This window comes from Mytilus edulis, chromosome 13 (assembly GCF_963676685.1).
Source record: "Mytilus edulis chromosome 13, xbMytEdul2.2, whole genome shotgun sequence".
In the NCBI taxonomy this organism is placed as follows: Eukaryota; Metazoa; Mollusca; class Bivalvia; order Mytilida; family Mytilidae; genus Mytilus; species Mytilus edulis.
Window position 1 is genome coordinate 66,352,873 of NC_092356.1, and position 17,915 is coordinate 66,370,787.

The following is a 17,915-nucleotide window of genomic DNA, read 5'->3' on the forward strand; positions in this document are numbered from 1 at the left end:
AGCAACTGAAAGTTTCTGTAAATTTTGCGGAGATAACGCAGAATATTGTGCGCATTTCTTTTATAATGTCCCCAATATAAAAACCTTCGGGAGAATTTTTGTTTAAGTTTTCAAAAATTGGTTAAATTTAATGTTGTCAAATCAGTATCATATTTAACTACTGACTCAAAATAAAATGGCTGATGCCAACCAAATTTGTAAATATATGAGACAAGCATTTGAATATAAAAAAAAGGAGATGTCAGATGTGGTATGATTGGCAATAAGACAACTATCCACCAAAGTTCAAATGAAGTGGATATAAGTACATTGTAATTACAGGCAAACCGTACGGTCATTAAATTAACAATGAGAAAACGACAATTTAAAGTTCAAAACAATGCTTAGTGTCAGTTAGTCTACCATAAATAAATGAAGGACTATACACAAAATAGACTTGTAGTTATAGATACAGCATATAATAAATTTTCTCTTATTTTGCATTATGTTTTATTTACATTATTTGTCATGTTGTATATGTCATGTTTGTTGAAGTACACTTGGAATACGCAATGCCATCTTTTTTTTTATTTGTGCTTTATCCAATGAAATATTTGATTTGATCTAAGATGACCAACCGAAAATAAGTTAATCTGACTTGAAATTTTGTAAAGTATAGTGCTTTTTTTGCAAAAACTGAAAGTTTTCTTCAAAACACTGCAAAGTGCTTGACTAATTGAATAGCGCAAAACTTCCTTCGGACGTGACGTGATCATCATTATGACGTTACGTCATGTCATATAAATAACGTTATTTTTTGAAAAAAAATAAACATCTATACCTTATGTTTCGTAATTCTTCAATTATTTGAGTTAACATGCTGTTATACAAGACTGAATAACAATTTACTGTTTTTGTTTTTTTTTACTGAAATTGACCCGTTTCTGGACAATGTTTTGAAATTTAGCTACGCACTAAGAGGGTTAACGGTAGTATTAAGAATGTATATAACTTGAATTCATGATGGATATACAAAAACAGTCCATATTTTCTCAGTCCAGTTGCAGTAAAAGCCACATACTGGTGATAAGCTTAGTAGGTACTTATTATATTGCGTGTTAAGCAGATATCACATAATCAGTCATTGGAAAACAATGTTTGCATGTAGTGGCTAGAACGATTGAATGAATGTTAACTTTTTTGTCCAAAGTCTGAGAGTAAATTTAAATGTTACAATTATGCATTACTGAAAATATTCTCGGTCATTTATAATTACTTAATACACAAGAAAGCTTCTTCTAGCACAGATATTTACTGCTTAATCGACAGGTGGACTGAAAAACACTATTAATATGCAATTTATGTAACCCATCGCATTTCAGCGTTACCACTATCGTACTTCGGCGTAACTATAAACAAGATAGCGTCACAATGCCACCATTGCACTTCAGCGTGATCAAAAACGCACTTCAGCGTCAAACCATCGCACCTCAGCGTAACCATCGCGGTTCGGAGTCCTACATAAATATAAATGTGACTATAATATTTAATTTTCTGATGATGCGTTTGTTTTGTCCGCCATCGCAGTTTGTAGCAAATTATGATGAGCAGTCAAACTGGAAAGGTCAAAGACATAAACGTAAACTACACACATATTCAAATTTGTATCGGTAAAAACGTTTTACTGCTGTATATCTAGTTACATGTTTTATTTAAAGAGACACTAGCTGTCAAATTCAGGTTCACCGATTTGACTCAAATTCACAAATTTGATTTATAACAATGTAAAACATCCATCCAAACTATCAAAAGTTTAAAATAAATAATTCACAGGGCATTGGGATGATAAGACTAAGGTAGCTTCGTTTCGTGTGCATTGACGCCATGCATATGCATCTAGTTAAGTACCGAGTTGACCATATCAGCTATGTAAACATAAATATAGTACCTTTGTTTCACTTTCAATGTTGACATTCTTTACCTTTGAATAATGCAAATCACGTGTAATCCATCTCTAGCTAAGGGGTTAAATTGACGTTCACATGAATACGGATTTAATGAGGTCGAATTATTCACTTGCAAGTGAATAATTCATCATCAATGTTTTTTAGCTTATTTTGACAAAATTGAACCATAATGGCTGTTAAATTTATTTCACTTTTTCACTTTCATTAATGATTAAACAAAAAAACCCACTATATATTAGATTTATATATATATCTCGTAGCTAGTGTCCCTTTAACAGGTCGAGAACTCTAGATTTCCTGACGTCAGAATATATTTGCATAGTAATTTCCCAAACACAAGGCCAATACGGCCTTGAAAAACTGACCAATCGGCTCAATGAACTACAATGCATTGTGGGCTACTACGAGTTAATAGTACTTGAAAACACGTGGAATTAGTGAGAAAACTGTCAACTAATATACTGTCTGGGACTCTCAAAATAAATGTTTTTGTTCTGCGAATATGTTTATTGTAAAATTTATTACATAATCTTCAATTTGCCTGCTCAGATTAAAAAAATATTGTTTACGGGCTTCACGATTCGACTTTCTTTTCGGCATGAAAAAAGTAGTTGAACAGGTTTTTTTCCATTGTTATGCATTGTCCTTGTGCAATTATTTCACGGCGTGAAACAGTGAAATTTTAGATGAATTGACCACTGTCTAGTATGAACAATTTTTTAGCTCTTTTAAACCTGTATAATGTCATTCCAAAAACATTTCTGCCTCGAAAAACATGAAAACTGACACAGAAACACTTCTATCTGTACTGGATGTGTAAACTTTTTCATCAGGACCTGAACTAAAAGTAAGAGATCCACAATATTCAGTATGCTAAAAATAAGTGTTACTATAGTATTAAAGCGGGACGTAAATAGCTTAACATAGTTTGTATTATAAGTCTCAACCATCGATAATGTCCGTCTGTTGCTAATTTTATCCCAAAATATACCTCAGAGGTATTCTCATCGTTCGGCTGCTGTCCTATTGACGTTTGTGCAATATCTCAAATTATTTAAATTCTCTGGATCATAGTGAGTTTCATATTACCTATAATGATTACGTTTTTTTTCTAAAACTTGCCTTGTTTGTCATAGAAAAAAAAAGACGAGATATGAGTGCCAAGTGAGACATCTTTCCATCCAAGACACACTCTTGTAAAGTAAGCAATTTTAGGTTCAATGCTAAAAAAGTAAGCTATCATGAAAAAGACCAAAAATGATATGTGTAAAACAATAAAAAAAAACACATAAAAAAAACCCAACGGCTTTATTTAATTATATACAAAAGAAGAAGAAATGTATCCAATGAATAAAACAAATATATTAGCTTTATTCCAACGCTGCGATTTTCACAAAATATATCAATGCTACCACCTTGTCGCACATAAAATGTATACCATCATTCATGGTTTTAATAAGGTTGGTAAATGTACGAGTCCGTAAAAAAATCCAATGTCTCAATTAGAAAAAAATCGAATTTTGCAAAGACGAAAACCAAAATGAAACACCAGTTGCTGCTTCACTACCTTCAGAACAAAATGACAAGTTTGAAAGTCCCAAATACAGAAATATGTCAAAAATCAATTATACTTATAGATTTTTTTAACACTGTCAGACAAGAATCTAAAAAGGTCTTGTAGTTTCGATGAAATATGATGGATGATAAAGGTTTTGTGCATGTTCTGTACCTTTTAAATTCTCAAAATGAAAATATATCTTAGTGTTCTACAGACGTTAGTAAATATATTTCATAATGGAAAATCGATCTTTCTGAAAAATGTTTGTATACAAAAGTAAGGAGATGTGGTATGATTGCCCATTTAAGCTCAAATGAAGTAGGTGTAAGTTAAGTGATAGGCATATGTAATGCCTTCAACAATGAAAAATACCCATATCGTATAATCGGCTATAATTGGCCCCGATTGATAAATATTCCTTGTTGTTTAAAACAAAGAAATAAACACATTGTGTCCTCAATTTAAATTACTTTTTAATCATAATGACTGTACATCGGGTAATTCAAACACTAGTTTCTTCGCATAGAAACAACTTTTCGTTAATCTGAGCATGGAACGAATACTTATTGTCATAGAAAAAAAAGACGAGATATGAGTGCCAAGTGAGACATCTTTCCATCCAAGACACGCTCTTGTAAAGTAAGCAATTTTAGGTTCAATGCTAAAAAAGTAAGCTATCATGAAAAAGACCAAAAATGATATGTGTAAAACAATAAAAAAAAAACACATAAAAAAACCCCAACGGCTTTATTTAATTATATACAAAAGAAGAAGAAATGTATCCAATAAATAAAACAAATATATTAGCTTTATTCCAACGCTGCGATTTTCACAAAATATATCAATGCTACCACCTTGTCGCACATAAAATGTATACCATCATTCATGGTTTTAATAAGGTTGGTAAATGTACGAGTCCGTAAAAAAATCCAATGTCTCAATTAGAAAAAAATCGAATTTTGCAAAGACGAAAACCAAAATGAAACACCAGTTGCTGCTTCACTACCTTCAGAACAAAATGACAAGTTTGAAAGTCCCAAATACAGAAATATGTCAAAAATCAATTATACCTATAGATTTTTTTAACACTGTCAGACAAGAATCTAAAAAGGTCTTGTAGTTTCGATGAAATATGATGGATGATAAAGGTTTTGTGCATGTTCTGTACCTTTTAAATTCTCAAAATGAAAATATATCTTAGTGTTCTACAGACGTTAGTAAATATATTTCATAATGGAAAATCGATCTTTCTGAAAAATGTTTGTATACAAAAGTAAGGAGATGTGGTATGATTGCCCATTTAAGCTCAAATGAAGTAGGTGTAAGTTAAGTGATAGGCATATGTAATGCCTTCAACAATGAAAAATACCCATATCGTATAATCGGCTATAATTGGCCCCGATTGATAAATATTCCTTGTTGTTTAAAACAAAGAAATAAACACATTGTGTCCTCAATTTAAATTACTTTTTAATCATAATGACTGTACATCGGGTAATTCAAACACTAGTTTCTTCTCATAGAAACAACTTTTCGTTAATCTGAGCATGGAACGAATACTTATTATCATGAACTATAAATGTGCATACAAAAAATGAAAAACTAAGCGATATTGTTAATCCAGCATTGCATGAAAAAATGTGTTGTATTTCTTTAAATAACACGCTTGTTTGGTTGATTGTAAACACGTAGTAGTTCATCATGCATTGTTACTCATTTATTGGATTGGTCAAAAACCCAGATAAAAATAAATAGCGTCACACGTAAATAAACAATTACATGTGCGAGGACATAAATATGCTAATTCATGCATTTACATATAAGGTAGTGGTCCCGACCTGTTTAAACCTAACCAGTTCATCATGACGTTTTGCATCATCTTACAATTTTTACTGATTGAAATAGGTGTTTTATATAGTTTTGCTGATCGTTAAAGAAAAACCATTTGTAGAAACTACATAATCATATTTTAACGAATACAAATTTGTCCGCACAGATTCTAGCATGTAACAACCATTGAAATATAAACCTTTAACGAGCTATAACGTGCAACAAAATAATTGATTAAAGTTAAAACATTTCAAATTTACATTTAAGCACTCAATTAGCATTAACAATGTTAATGTTTACTGAAAACTGTCCAATGCAGTTTCAAATACTAGTAGGTTCAACATAACTTGAAATATGAACCATTTGATTGTATCAAATGATGAATAATAACACAAAAGTAATAAACACTTTTTTTTCTCCTTTAAAGACACCAAAGTTTCAGAAGAGTGAAAGAAGATCGCAAAAACAGCAAGAAAAAAAATCAGAAGAAGTTTCAGATGAACACATAGCAGTGTTTACGTTAAACAACTTGGAATTTCAAATGCTAAAATTTTTTTGTCACAGTTGTCTCATATTTCTTGGGCGTTTTGACTTCAGAGATGGAATTTTTGTGAGATATTTACATCCAACTGAAAAAGAAGCAGATTTACAGTCTGAGTTCAAGTCCAAAATGGACTTCATCAAATCTTTATCCTCTGCAGACATTACTTGCCCAAGTGTTATATCTGACGATAAGTTGTATGAAATACAAAACACTCTATCAGATTCCATGGATATTTACTTTGTTCGGTCAACAAATAAATTTATGCTTACATTATATGCATCAAAATATGAAACATTGGCAGAAGGAAAGCATAAGACAGAAGAAGCTCTTGGTCTAAAACTGCAGGGTAAAGGAAGACGAAACAGAGTTTTTGTAACAGATGCCGATTTCAAAACTGCAACAACCAAACCGACACCTGCATTTAAAGAATCAACAGTCAAGAGACCTACTGATTTCACACGGTCATCTAGTATACCTAAGAATGAAATGACATTTAAAACTTCTGAAGGAATAATTGTCAAAGTTTATAATGGAAATATTCTAAGTTTAGATGTAGACTGTATTGTCAATGCTGCAAATGAAAACTTAAACCATGGTGGCGGTATTGCTTATATAATTGCAGCAGCTGCAGGATATGACTTCGAAAAAGAGAGTGATGACTACATTCAACAAAACGGACCAATAAATGAGGGATCTTGTTGCACAACATCTCCTGGGAAACTTCAATACAAGTGTGTCATCCATACAGTTGGACCAAAATGGCATTTCTATAACGATAAGACAGAGTGTTGTAGAGTTTTAAGAAAGTCTGTTGAATGTTGTTTCGTTGAAGCTGCATTAAATGGGATGTCTTCCTTGGCAATACCATCAATAAGTGCAGGTAATTTATGTAATGTATCATTATATCTTGTCGTTGAAATTTTTTCTGCTTCTATACATTAATATTAAAATAAGGATGATGTATTGAATTGAAAATGAGACAATTATGCAATGAAGTGGATGTCAGCATACGGCCTTAAACAACGAGAAAAACCTGTTTTGTATACTAGTAATTGGCTATAAAAGCCCCTTGCATGCATAAAAAGAAATAACTCATAAATTATGTTGAATTGAGATTACTAACGGCCAAAATAATTACAAAATAATTTACAAGGAAAACCAAATATTAATAGAAAATGCTTACCCTATCGGAGCACCTGATTTAACTCCCGGTTTTTAGTGGAGTTTGTGTTGTTTCTTATTTATTATTCATAACTTTTGATGTAAATGTCTTTTGGTGTTATGAGTCTTTGTTTACTCCTTGGTTTTGATTGTTATTGTCTTTACTTCAGCGAAAACTGCTTCAAATTTTTTTTGTTAAAACAAACTTGACCTTTTTTCCTGTGAGCTAAGTCAGCGGTGATGCAATTTCACTAAAATGTGAATTAAAGCGCCTATAGCAGTTGCAAAGACCAAGAAATTGTTGAACTTCTGGAATCTTCCAACTTGAAATAGATTCTGTTATTTTTAGATTCGGTTTAATTCCATCTTGATAAGCAACATGAATCAGATACAATACTTCTGGTTTCAAAAGGTCTCATTTATAAGGATTAAATTTCAGTCCAACATCTCTGAGTCTATTCAAAACTTCGTCTAATTGTTTGAAGTAGTCTCCCAAATTGGAGCTGAATATAATGATGTCATCTAAATATATTAAAAGTATTTTCAATTGAAGACCAATAAATACTAATTCCATGCATCTTTGGAAAGTACTCGGTGCATTACATAAACCAAAAGGCATCTCGTTGTAAAGGCTGTTTTCTCACGGTTCTCATTGTCTTTTTCATTCAGCTCTATGTGCTAATTTCAACTTTGAAGATCAAAACAGGAAAATATCTTTGCAGATGACAGACAAGCATGGCACAAATTGATTCTTGGCAATGGATAAGCGTCCTTTATGGTCAAATCATTTATTTTCCTATAGTCAACGCACCATCTGCCAGAACCATCTTTCTTACGGACTAAAACCACAGGTGATGACCAGGCAGATGAAGATGGTCTGCTTTTCTAAAGCTTGTGTTGTCCTTCGTAGAAGTTGGCGGACTGGTGCTGCATGTGCATGTCTATTCTGTGTTTAAGCACTGAACAAGATCCTAGTTTTGTTGTTGATCTAGCGAAGGCATCTTTGTGTTTTACGAGAACGTCTGCTAGTGTTTTCTTTGCAGTGTTGCTTAAGATGTTTTTACAACTGTTCTTAAATAAATCTCTTATATTTTGGAGTTCTGAACAAAATTCATCTATTGTATTTTCTCTTGATGATGTAAAAACGTTTTCAGATGTGTCATGTGTTTTAACAGGATCTTGTAATCTACAATTGTTTGGTATTTTCGTTATTTGGACGTAACCTATACAAATAGTTTTCAAAAGTACCAGGATTATAATTTTATACGCCAGACGCGCGTTTCGTCTACATAAGACTCATCAGTGACGCTCAGATCAAAATAGTTAAAACAAAGTCTGTCATTTCCAAGGGTGGATCCAGGATTTTCGGTTAGGGGGGGGCGCACATTTCAATTTTCGCCGAGGGGAGCGAGGCAAAATTTTTTTTGAGGTATTAATATCGAAATTAGTGAAATATTCTTTTAGAGAGGGTGCAATGTAGATATCTTGCCAAGCGTAGTGAGAAATAAATATTTTGTGGTAGAATTAGCGAGAAATTAAAGTTTTAAGCTAAACCCGCATACATCTACCCCTTACAATCTGCGAGCTTCTATTCATTGACTCAATAATAGCTCACCAACCAATATAAGATTTCGAAAAAAAAAATTCTACTTTTGCCAGCGATTTTTAATTGCCTTTTCTTAATTTTTCTCTTTTTTTTCCGGAGGTCGTGTCAAAATTTCATATACATTTTTACCGCAAAACAGTAAAATCAGATGAGGTCCTTGCGAAGATATGTTTATTTTCGTGGGATCCTATGTAATACGGTAGTACGAGTTGGGGCCTTTACCGTGTATGTATGCTTCGGCAAACTTTACAGGTTGAAAGTAAGAAACATATATTGATATCATACAGAGATATTAAATAATGATACAAATTAATAAACTAATTTTCGCTTGAACAAGTATTCCTATATTTCATTTAGAAAGAATTTAAACAGGACTGTTTTCTTGGCCGTGCCATGATGAAATAACCAACCCAACCGCGAGTAGGGCACTTTCACCTACTTCGTGGGAAAGTGAGGTAGGGGTGTTTTGAACTTCGATTATCCAAGAAATTGTTTATAAAATCCGCAACTACCCTGTCACAATTGTTTTATTTGAACTGCTAAAAGCCTGTGATTTTTTTTCACCAAATTGCGATTGTGTGGAAATGCTCTTATTCAGAATAACTCTTCTGTTTACTTCACATGGATACCAAATGTCTTTAATTTGAATTTCCCGTTTTGTATTTTCCGTGGTGTCTATTTCATCAACCACAACCAAGAAGCAAATCGTCATTTAAGGGAGCTACGTATACTCGCTATGTCAAACGCAGTGGACCCAAACTCATTTCTATCTCTACAATACATGTTGCTGACATATTTTCCCCTCCTCAGCTATTCAACTTAAGATGTTGCTCTTTTTCAAAATTCCTTTTCATTGACACAGTGACCTCAGCACCTGTATGCAGGTGCTGCTGGAATGTTGCTGATACCGAATGTGGCCACACAAAATATTTGTGCAGAGTCCATTTGATAATCCCCTTGTTAACAGGTTGTAGATATTAGTTCAACAAATAACAAATTTGCCGTGATGTCAAATACATTCTGACTTGTTTTGTTTTACATTTACTGTTATAGTTTACATAGTAATGGTTAACTTAATAACCTTTGACGTTACAACATTTTTCCAAAAAACTCGTCGAGTAAACAATCAAAATAAAATCACGTTAAACATTTCTCTTACTTTTGATGAGGACTGCCTCCCTGAAAATTTTATTATATTTTTATATTATAATTAGACGACATGATCGGTAGGTTAGATTTGTTTACGATCCTATGTGTTTCTTATTTCGGTCTGCCAAGTCCAATACTACATATCCGAGATAATTTTGGTAAATTGCATAATGTTGTCTTGAAGAAGCTAAGGAAACACCGCGTAAAACATAAATATTATTATGTTCAGGCTTATTTTGGTCGAAACTGGTCACTATTTAATAAAGGTTTAATATCCCGTTAAACATGGTAGGTATACTGTTGTATGAAATAAGAAAGATGTTTGGAATCTAGTTTACAATGACGTCCTTTCCGGTGTAAGACGGTTGAAATAGTATACACCTTATCGCTATTTGTCCGCCATTACTGGATATCACACAGGTTCCCGTAAAGTTTTGACGTCACAAAACAAAATATCTGACGCCACAATGGAAAAGTGATTGTTGCATGCGTCAAAAGTTCAAGCGGCCGGGTCAGTCGGGATTAGCGATAAGGTGTATTAACACGCACGAGCTGGACGTATGAACTAAGACGTGTATACGTGAAACGATAAAACAGACAGAGGGTATGATACTGCTGAGAAACTTGATGATGAGAATTGATTAAGTTGATATAATCATGTTTATCATATGGTATCGTGTGAAGTCATCCGTTTGTGTTGATGTATTACTCATACGTTAGTGTGTTGTTGGTTCGACAGAATCATCGGATACATTTTATAACTTTTAATAAGATGGTCTGGTTAATTGATGATGACAACTGACCATAAATGAAATTCAGATAAGATTATCGGCAACAGTACGTTCTTCAACACAACAGAGAGCCGTTGTGTAGTGGTCAGTGCATTGGACTACTAGCACAAAGGTTCATGATTTTCATCGACACCATTTGCGACTATGGTCTTGAGAAACAATGATAGTCCTTCGGAAGGGGACAATAAATGGCTGACCCATGTTTAGAGAGATCCATATCTTTTGTACTTCAAAGGCGCCCTTGTAGATTTTGAAAAAAAGCAGGCTAATGCATCTACAAGGCGGCATGATACCCGCAATAAATTGTTTTCCAATCCACTATAAATAAATATGTTTTAACAATTAGACATGTATATAATTAGATTATAAATTATGTTTTTTAATTATAAATTGAATTGTGGAACGATTAAAATAGTATTTTGTAATGATAACACTGTTATTTTAGGTATCTTTGGTGTCCCCAAGGAGGTTTGCTGTAAGGAGTATTGTAAAGCAGTAGAAGATTTCAGTAGAAAAAATGGTCACAAAACTTGCTTAACGGAAATCCATTTTATTGATAAGGATGTAGGGATGATCAACATGATTCAATTGGAATTCAGTCAAATATTCAGAAAAGTTATTTCTACCCAATGACCAAAGTTGAATGTAGAAAATTGAGCATGAAGACAGAAACATACATTACGAAAGTCAAGAATCTGAAGCACAGTAGTTGTCGTTTGTTTATGTAATTTATAGGTGTTTCTTGTTTCTCGTGTTTTATATAGATTTTACCGTTGTTTTTCCCTTTTGAATGGTTTACACTAGTAATTTTGTGGCCCTGTATAGCTTGTTGTTCGATGTGAACCAAATCTCTGTGTTGAAGGCTGTACATTGACCTATAATGGTTTACTTTTATAGATTGTTATTTGGATGGAGAAATGTCTCATTGGCACTCATACCACATCTTCCTTTATCTTTTAAACGATAATAATAGTTTTGTTAAATTTCTGAAGTAAATAATTCTAAAAATAATTTCTTGCTTCAATTTTGAAACACGATTTTTTTTATGGAAACAGCTATCATAACAAATAAAACATTATACATCTCTTAAATACATGTAGAGATTATTAATAGAATTTTTTGAGGGTTTGTGATTCATTATAATTTGATCACAGGTACATTTGTATTTACTAGTTTCTACTGATACAAATACTGGTTTTTTTTAATTTCGTAGGTCAGAAACAGCCAAGCAAGCTTATTAAAAAAATTATCTAAAAATAATTAATTAGAAACAAAAGTTATATACACTTAAGTATCACAACATTAGTAAAGAAATATAGATTATTCATAATAATATTTCGCAAAATTAAGAATGGTCGAAATGTCCTTAAAAATTCTGTCAGAATTTTATTTATTAGAAAACGTTTTAAAGATTAAATTCGAAGTCATAGCTTTTACAAATAAAAAGCTTTTTGGAAAAATTTAAGAACAAAGTGTTCAGAAATAACGTCAATTTAAGAACAGAATCAAACAATGAGCAAATAAAAAAAAAACAAAAAAAAAAACAGAAATTGTATGCTGCCATAGTAAGTGTATAAGAAAAATAAATAGGATGTAATAAAATTATTATGAAAATAATTCTATATACTTGAATGCGTTGAAGCGTGCTAATTGTTTGTGTTGTGTCGTAGTTCTACTCTTATATTTTGATGTGTTTCCTCCAGTTTTGGTTTGTAACCCGGATTTGGTTTATTTCAATTAATTTATGAATTTCGAACATCGGTATACTACTGTTGCCTTTATTTATCGTTATAAGCATCATCAGAAACGCAATTAAAAACAAATGTCAATGTCAAGGATGTTTGTATACATAAAGTATGTTTTAAGGTAGATTAATGGTATACCACCATCTTGGATTGTACAATCACAATACAAAATCGGTCTAGATTTTTTGCCCAAATCTGCAAATTTGGAGACAGATTTGCACTTTAATGGTATGACTGTTAAATTAAATACAAAGAAAACTTGTTGATTTATTGTAATATTAGAAATATTTAAACAAATATCAATTTTTTTGTTTTTTAAAATCATTTTTTTCAAATGAGCCATTTAAGGGGAGATAACTCTTTTAGTACAAAATTTATACTGGGTTGATAGAGAAATTTTTAACTTTTACTTGTAGCAAGAAAACAAGTTCGATGACACCATGTTTTCTTAATATTTTGTTAAAACATATTATGAAACCTATCTCAATTTATTTAAAAATTCTATCTCATAGAATTTCTTTTATGCACACTATTTTTTTTTTATGAACAAACTAACCAAATTTAGGCAATTTTCAACGACTGATAGCTTGAAAAATAGCACGGTGACCCATACTTTTTATTATATTTTTGAAAAAGAAGAGTAAAGGTGTATCATTTCGGCAAATTATAAGAACATTCTGTCTTAAAATATATATACTATGATCTACCTTAAATACTCTAGTTTATTATCTAAAATTCCCAAATATACATAAAAAATACATCAAAGATTATTGTGATTTGAACTGAGAAAATTGAGTTCCTTTTGTTCCATTTTCTAAATGATCTTGGAAAATAAGAAGCTAAAATGTGTATACAGAGATCATGTAGATCAAATATGCATACTCCCATGAAAAAAATTTCAAATGGGAGGAAATAGCAAATTCTGAAATCTCAGAATGGTCAGAGTATTTTTCTTTTTTTGGAAGATGTTGTAGGTATAATTATTTAAAGAATTTTCAATATCAGATATATCATGAAATTATAACAATATATTTTTATACAGAATTAAGCAAAGGAAACAAGTCTGTTTCTGTAATGAGGAAGAGGAAACAATAGAACATTGATGTCATGATCGTAATGTAACCTACACATTTGGTTGTTATTGTTACAGAAATCAAATTTTTTGATGTGCAATTCAGCATCACTAAGAAATAAATTTTGTTGGGATTCATTACTAAGAGTTTGTTTATAAATTTGTTTATTTTTATAGCTTAAAACTACAAATTCAGACGTTAACAGACGTAGCTCCTATTGAAATAGGACTTAAATCCGGAATAAAACAATACCAAACTAATGATTTTTATATTGCAATCAAAATAATAGAATATTTAATAATATTTTGTATGTGTATGTATTTAATAATGTTGACAATAGTAAAACAATTATGATTTTAATATCAATAAAACAATTTAATTGTCGGTTTTGCTCAAGTCATGTTACCTTCAAACAAGATTTTATATACAAATTTTGATAAACGAAGAAAAGAACGAAAAAAAAAAACAAGAAAAAAAACCCATATAGTTTTCCTTTATCTATTGACGATTAAAGTTAAGATTGAGGTAACACGTCCTTCTTCTCCATTACTTTCCATACTCATAATGTCCTTGCCTCCGTCCTTTCCATCATTGTTCATCTCTCCGTCTTACTTTCATGTACCCCCTTCTGTCCATACATGGTAAATCTATTCCTCTCTGTAATGTTAATTTTAGTAAACATTTTGAGTCGAATCCACGTTCATGTATATTGATAAATAGAAATTACGCCAGGAATAGGACAAAATCTGTGTTGAATTTTTTTTGAAAATATTTCTAAGTTAGTTAAGGTTTTTGTATTAATAATATTGTTTAATCCTTCAAAAGCATTCTGATTTGTATTGCAAAGGTTTATTAAAGGCAACAGTAGTATACCGCTGTTTGAAACTCATAAATCGATAGAAAAAAAAACAAATCCGGGTTACAAACTAAAACTGAGGGAAACAAATCAAATTTAAGAGGAGAACATTTTTTGGGTAACATATAATGTAAACAATTTTGGTATATATTCATTTGTCTATTGCTCTCCGGATAACATGTATTTTGTAATATCTTGAAAATACAATTCAAACTTTAATTATTTAGTGTTAAATAGCATTTTTCAGTTTTCTTTTCAATTTTTTTTTCGTCTTCACGAATGTATTATGGAACGTAATATGGAATGCATTATGAAGTAATGAACTGTATAAGAATATTCTTGATGCTTTACTGGATTAAGTAACGATCAATAAAGTATATCTGTAATACGCATTTGTTTGTATTGTCATACCCTAAGTTACTAGCCAACACATTATTTACAAATTAGAGCTCTACGGTGGATAATAAACGTTAGCTAACATGTTTACCACAATTGGACGATATGAATTGGAAAAGGATGACATAGAGTCATTTCGGATCGAACTTATTTATGTTCCTCAAAAAATATTTTACTTTGTACATATATAGTCCACCAAATAGTAAATACAATGCAGAGTGTATTACAAAATAAGAATCTGTGTAGATAAATGAATGTTGATATTGAAGATAAGAAAATAATTATCGCTGATGTCTGTACTATTGATTTGATGTTGAGCAAACTTCTAAATAGTCCCTTTCGAATTTGTTTAATTTGTCAAATAGTCTCGATTTCCGCTAGAGTCAGCCACAAAACCATTTTACGCAGTAGACCATATTGAAAGCAATGAACAACATAATAATCCTGTTAATTTTAAAGTTCCTAAATATTCTACCTGTGATCAGTATCTAGTATGTATTTTTCACAAAAAGAGGATCAAAATCGAAAAAGAAAAATGCACGTATGTACTACGTACAGGTCTACTTAAGCTTGAATCGGAGCATTTTTAATGTCTAAATCAGTCAAAATCTTTCACATAAACTAATTGAATCGACTTAAATAGACACTTTAGAGTTGAAAAGAGTTAAAAATCTTCCGTCAGATAAACCTGAAATTTGAAAATTGACCCTTGCCTGACCTACTCCAATGCTTTTTGCTAAAGTATTAAAGTATTTGAAATAATAAGGATTTATTATCCCATATATACACAACCTAAGCTGTATTTTCCTCAACATTTTGGGATTTCTTGTCATCAATACTCTTCAACTATGTATTTGTTTAGCTTTCTAACCTTTTTGATCTGAGCGTCATTGATGGGTCTTATGTAGACGAAACGCGCGTCTGGCGTATTAAATGATAAGCAGGGTACCTTTAACAATTATTATATTGTTTCCAAACATCACAACTCATCCTTCAGTTTTCTCCCCTAGAAGTGGATAATAGCTGATTGAACTGGAATACGAAGACCCAGTGTGGAGCTTCCGTCATCTTGTAAGTGCCGGAAGTATAAAATCTCATAACAACAAATGTTCTACTATGCCATCTTTGTATTTATAATTGTTCATGTTATTATCGGGACAATACCGGCTTTCATAATACATCAGATAAAATAAATCCTAGACATAAATACCAACAATACCAACATACTGGTACTAACGAGGACCATTGTAGGAGTAAATATAGCATGTCTAAGTAACCCGAATACAGCAACACCTCAAACTTAACATTGCATAAAGAACAGTAAAAATACATCCAATTGACTCGGTCAAAATACTTGATTGCCAGAGATTGAAGTTCACAAAGACCTATTCTGCTCTTAAAAAGTGGCATAAAACAAACCCAGGGCAAAGAAAACCAAAAAGAAATCCATGCAACATTTTTCCAAAAACATGCAAATGAGAATCTATTGCCTGTGATGACTGTGAAAAAAGACACAGACAGTGGTATGACTTAAATAGAATTAAGCAATTTAGGAAAGAGCGAAGATGCATGGACATGCCCATCATGCTCATAACCAAACAATTCTATATATAACAGTATATTTAATAACAAGTGGAGATGGCAGCAAACACACCTCCCTAAATGTATCTACCAATCCCTTTTTACTACACAGTATATCTAATTCATCTATACCATCATCAGGATCAAGTATCAATCAACAATCTTTCAATTTAACATCATTCAGTACATATATGTTAGCGGCAATAAGTGAAATTAGGCATTAAGCTTAAATCCTAGGCAATAAGCTAACGCCTAGGCATTAAGTTATTGCCTGAAATTTTCAGGCATTAAGCTTATTACCTGAAATTTGGTGATGATTATTCATCCTATTGCCGAACATGATTTTAGGCAATAAGTGAAATCTGGAATTTATGTGTTTTTAGTGATTTTTCTTGAAATAAAGTCTTTTCTTAATTATTTTCCTAATATGTTTATCTGACAAATCTTCAAATTTTATTACTTTTCTTATTTAAAACAGAATTAACTCATACTTTTTTGTGGAAGTACAAAAAATAAAAAAGATTTAAAAAAGTGTGCGTATCCCATTAAAAAGGGGAGATTCTACATAATCCTAATAATAACTATTTGAAAATATTTACACTTCACTGGTCAAGCTGGTTTGAACTGGTCAAAAGTAGACAAAATTAAGATATGATTTTTTGCTCATATCATTTTATTGGATAAGTAAATTTTCTTTGTTAAAATATTTGTTAAATACCCTAAACTATCTTGTCTTTTTCATTTCTTTATCTGAATTATTCGCATTAAGTGACACCATGCCTATTAAAGAAAAATTTCTTGAATCTTTGAGGTCTAAATTAAACTTTTGAAATCATCAGAAAAAGAAAGCGACAAAAGATTACTACAATTTAAGAAGGTATGACAATTTTAACATTGGTGGTTTTGAGAGGTATGCAACTAAAGTCATCGAGAATTCAACTCCAAAGAAAGGCATTGGACGGCCCCCCTATGAAGCCTTATTTGGTCAATGTGCAACAATTGAATTAACATCAGAAACCAAAATTCCGAAAGAAATATTGGTGACCTTAGAAAAGGAAGAGGACTTACTTAAACTCCAAACAGAGTCTTTAAATGATCAACCTGTAACTGTAAATAAAACAGAAAACATTGTCGATGCCTCCGATATACCAGAATATATTGCAGAACCAAATGTGGAACATTCTACTTCAATTACTGATGAAACGCAAAAGGTAAGTTGAAAATAGTATTCAGAAATATTTAAAAAAAAAACAACAACAAAAAACAACTCTTTAGTCCTGGCAGGAGCTTGAACTGGTGTTTGGTTTACTCCTGGTTTGCCCACTTTTAATTCTACCAATTATCTATTAGTTAAGAAAACAAAAAAGACAAAAGGTTTAATGAGCATACAATTGTATAGTCTGTTCCAACTTGGGTATTTAGTTTGTAAGTGTTTTTCTAGATATTCAGGTTGTTTTTTTGTATAGAAAAATAATAAAAAAAATCAAATATTTTTTCTTCAGAAATTTAATATTAATTCAATCAATTAATTCAACATACATATACAGCAAATAACTAAAAAATGATATTCAGTTATAAAAGTGTCTTTATGTTCATTAGTTTCTGAATGATTTTCATGATAGAAATATATTTAAACACTGAGTTCTCTTTTATTGCAAACTTTATTTAATAAATTAATT

At 31.4% G+C, this 17,915-nt stretch overlaps 1 protein-coding gene across 1 annotated transcript in view; it reads left to right on the forward strand.

The window, feature by feature from the left end:
* LOC139500622 (uncharacterized) overlaps nucleotides 1–14,647 on the forward strand; it is a 41,181-nt gene extending 26,534 nt beyond the window's left edge. The window contains exons 5-6 of the mRNA XM_071289373.1: nucleotides 5,762–6,758; nucleotides 11,031–14,647. Coding sequence (XP_071145474.1) covers nucleotides 5,762–6,758; nucleotides 11,031–11,218 — 1,185 coding nt within the window. The 3' untranslated portion in view covers nucleotides 11,219–14,647. The remainder of the gene's footprint in view (nucleotides 1–5,761; nucleotides 6,759–11,030) is intronic.
* Nucleotides 14,648–17,915: the final 3,268 nt, after the last annotated feature.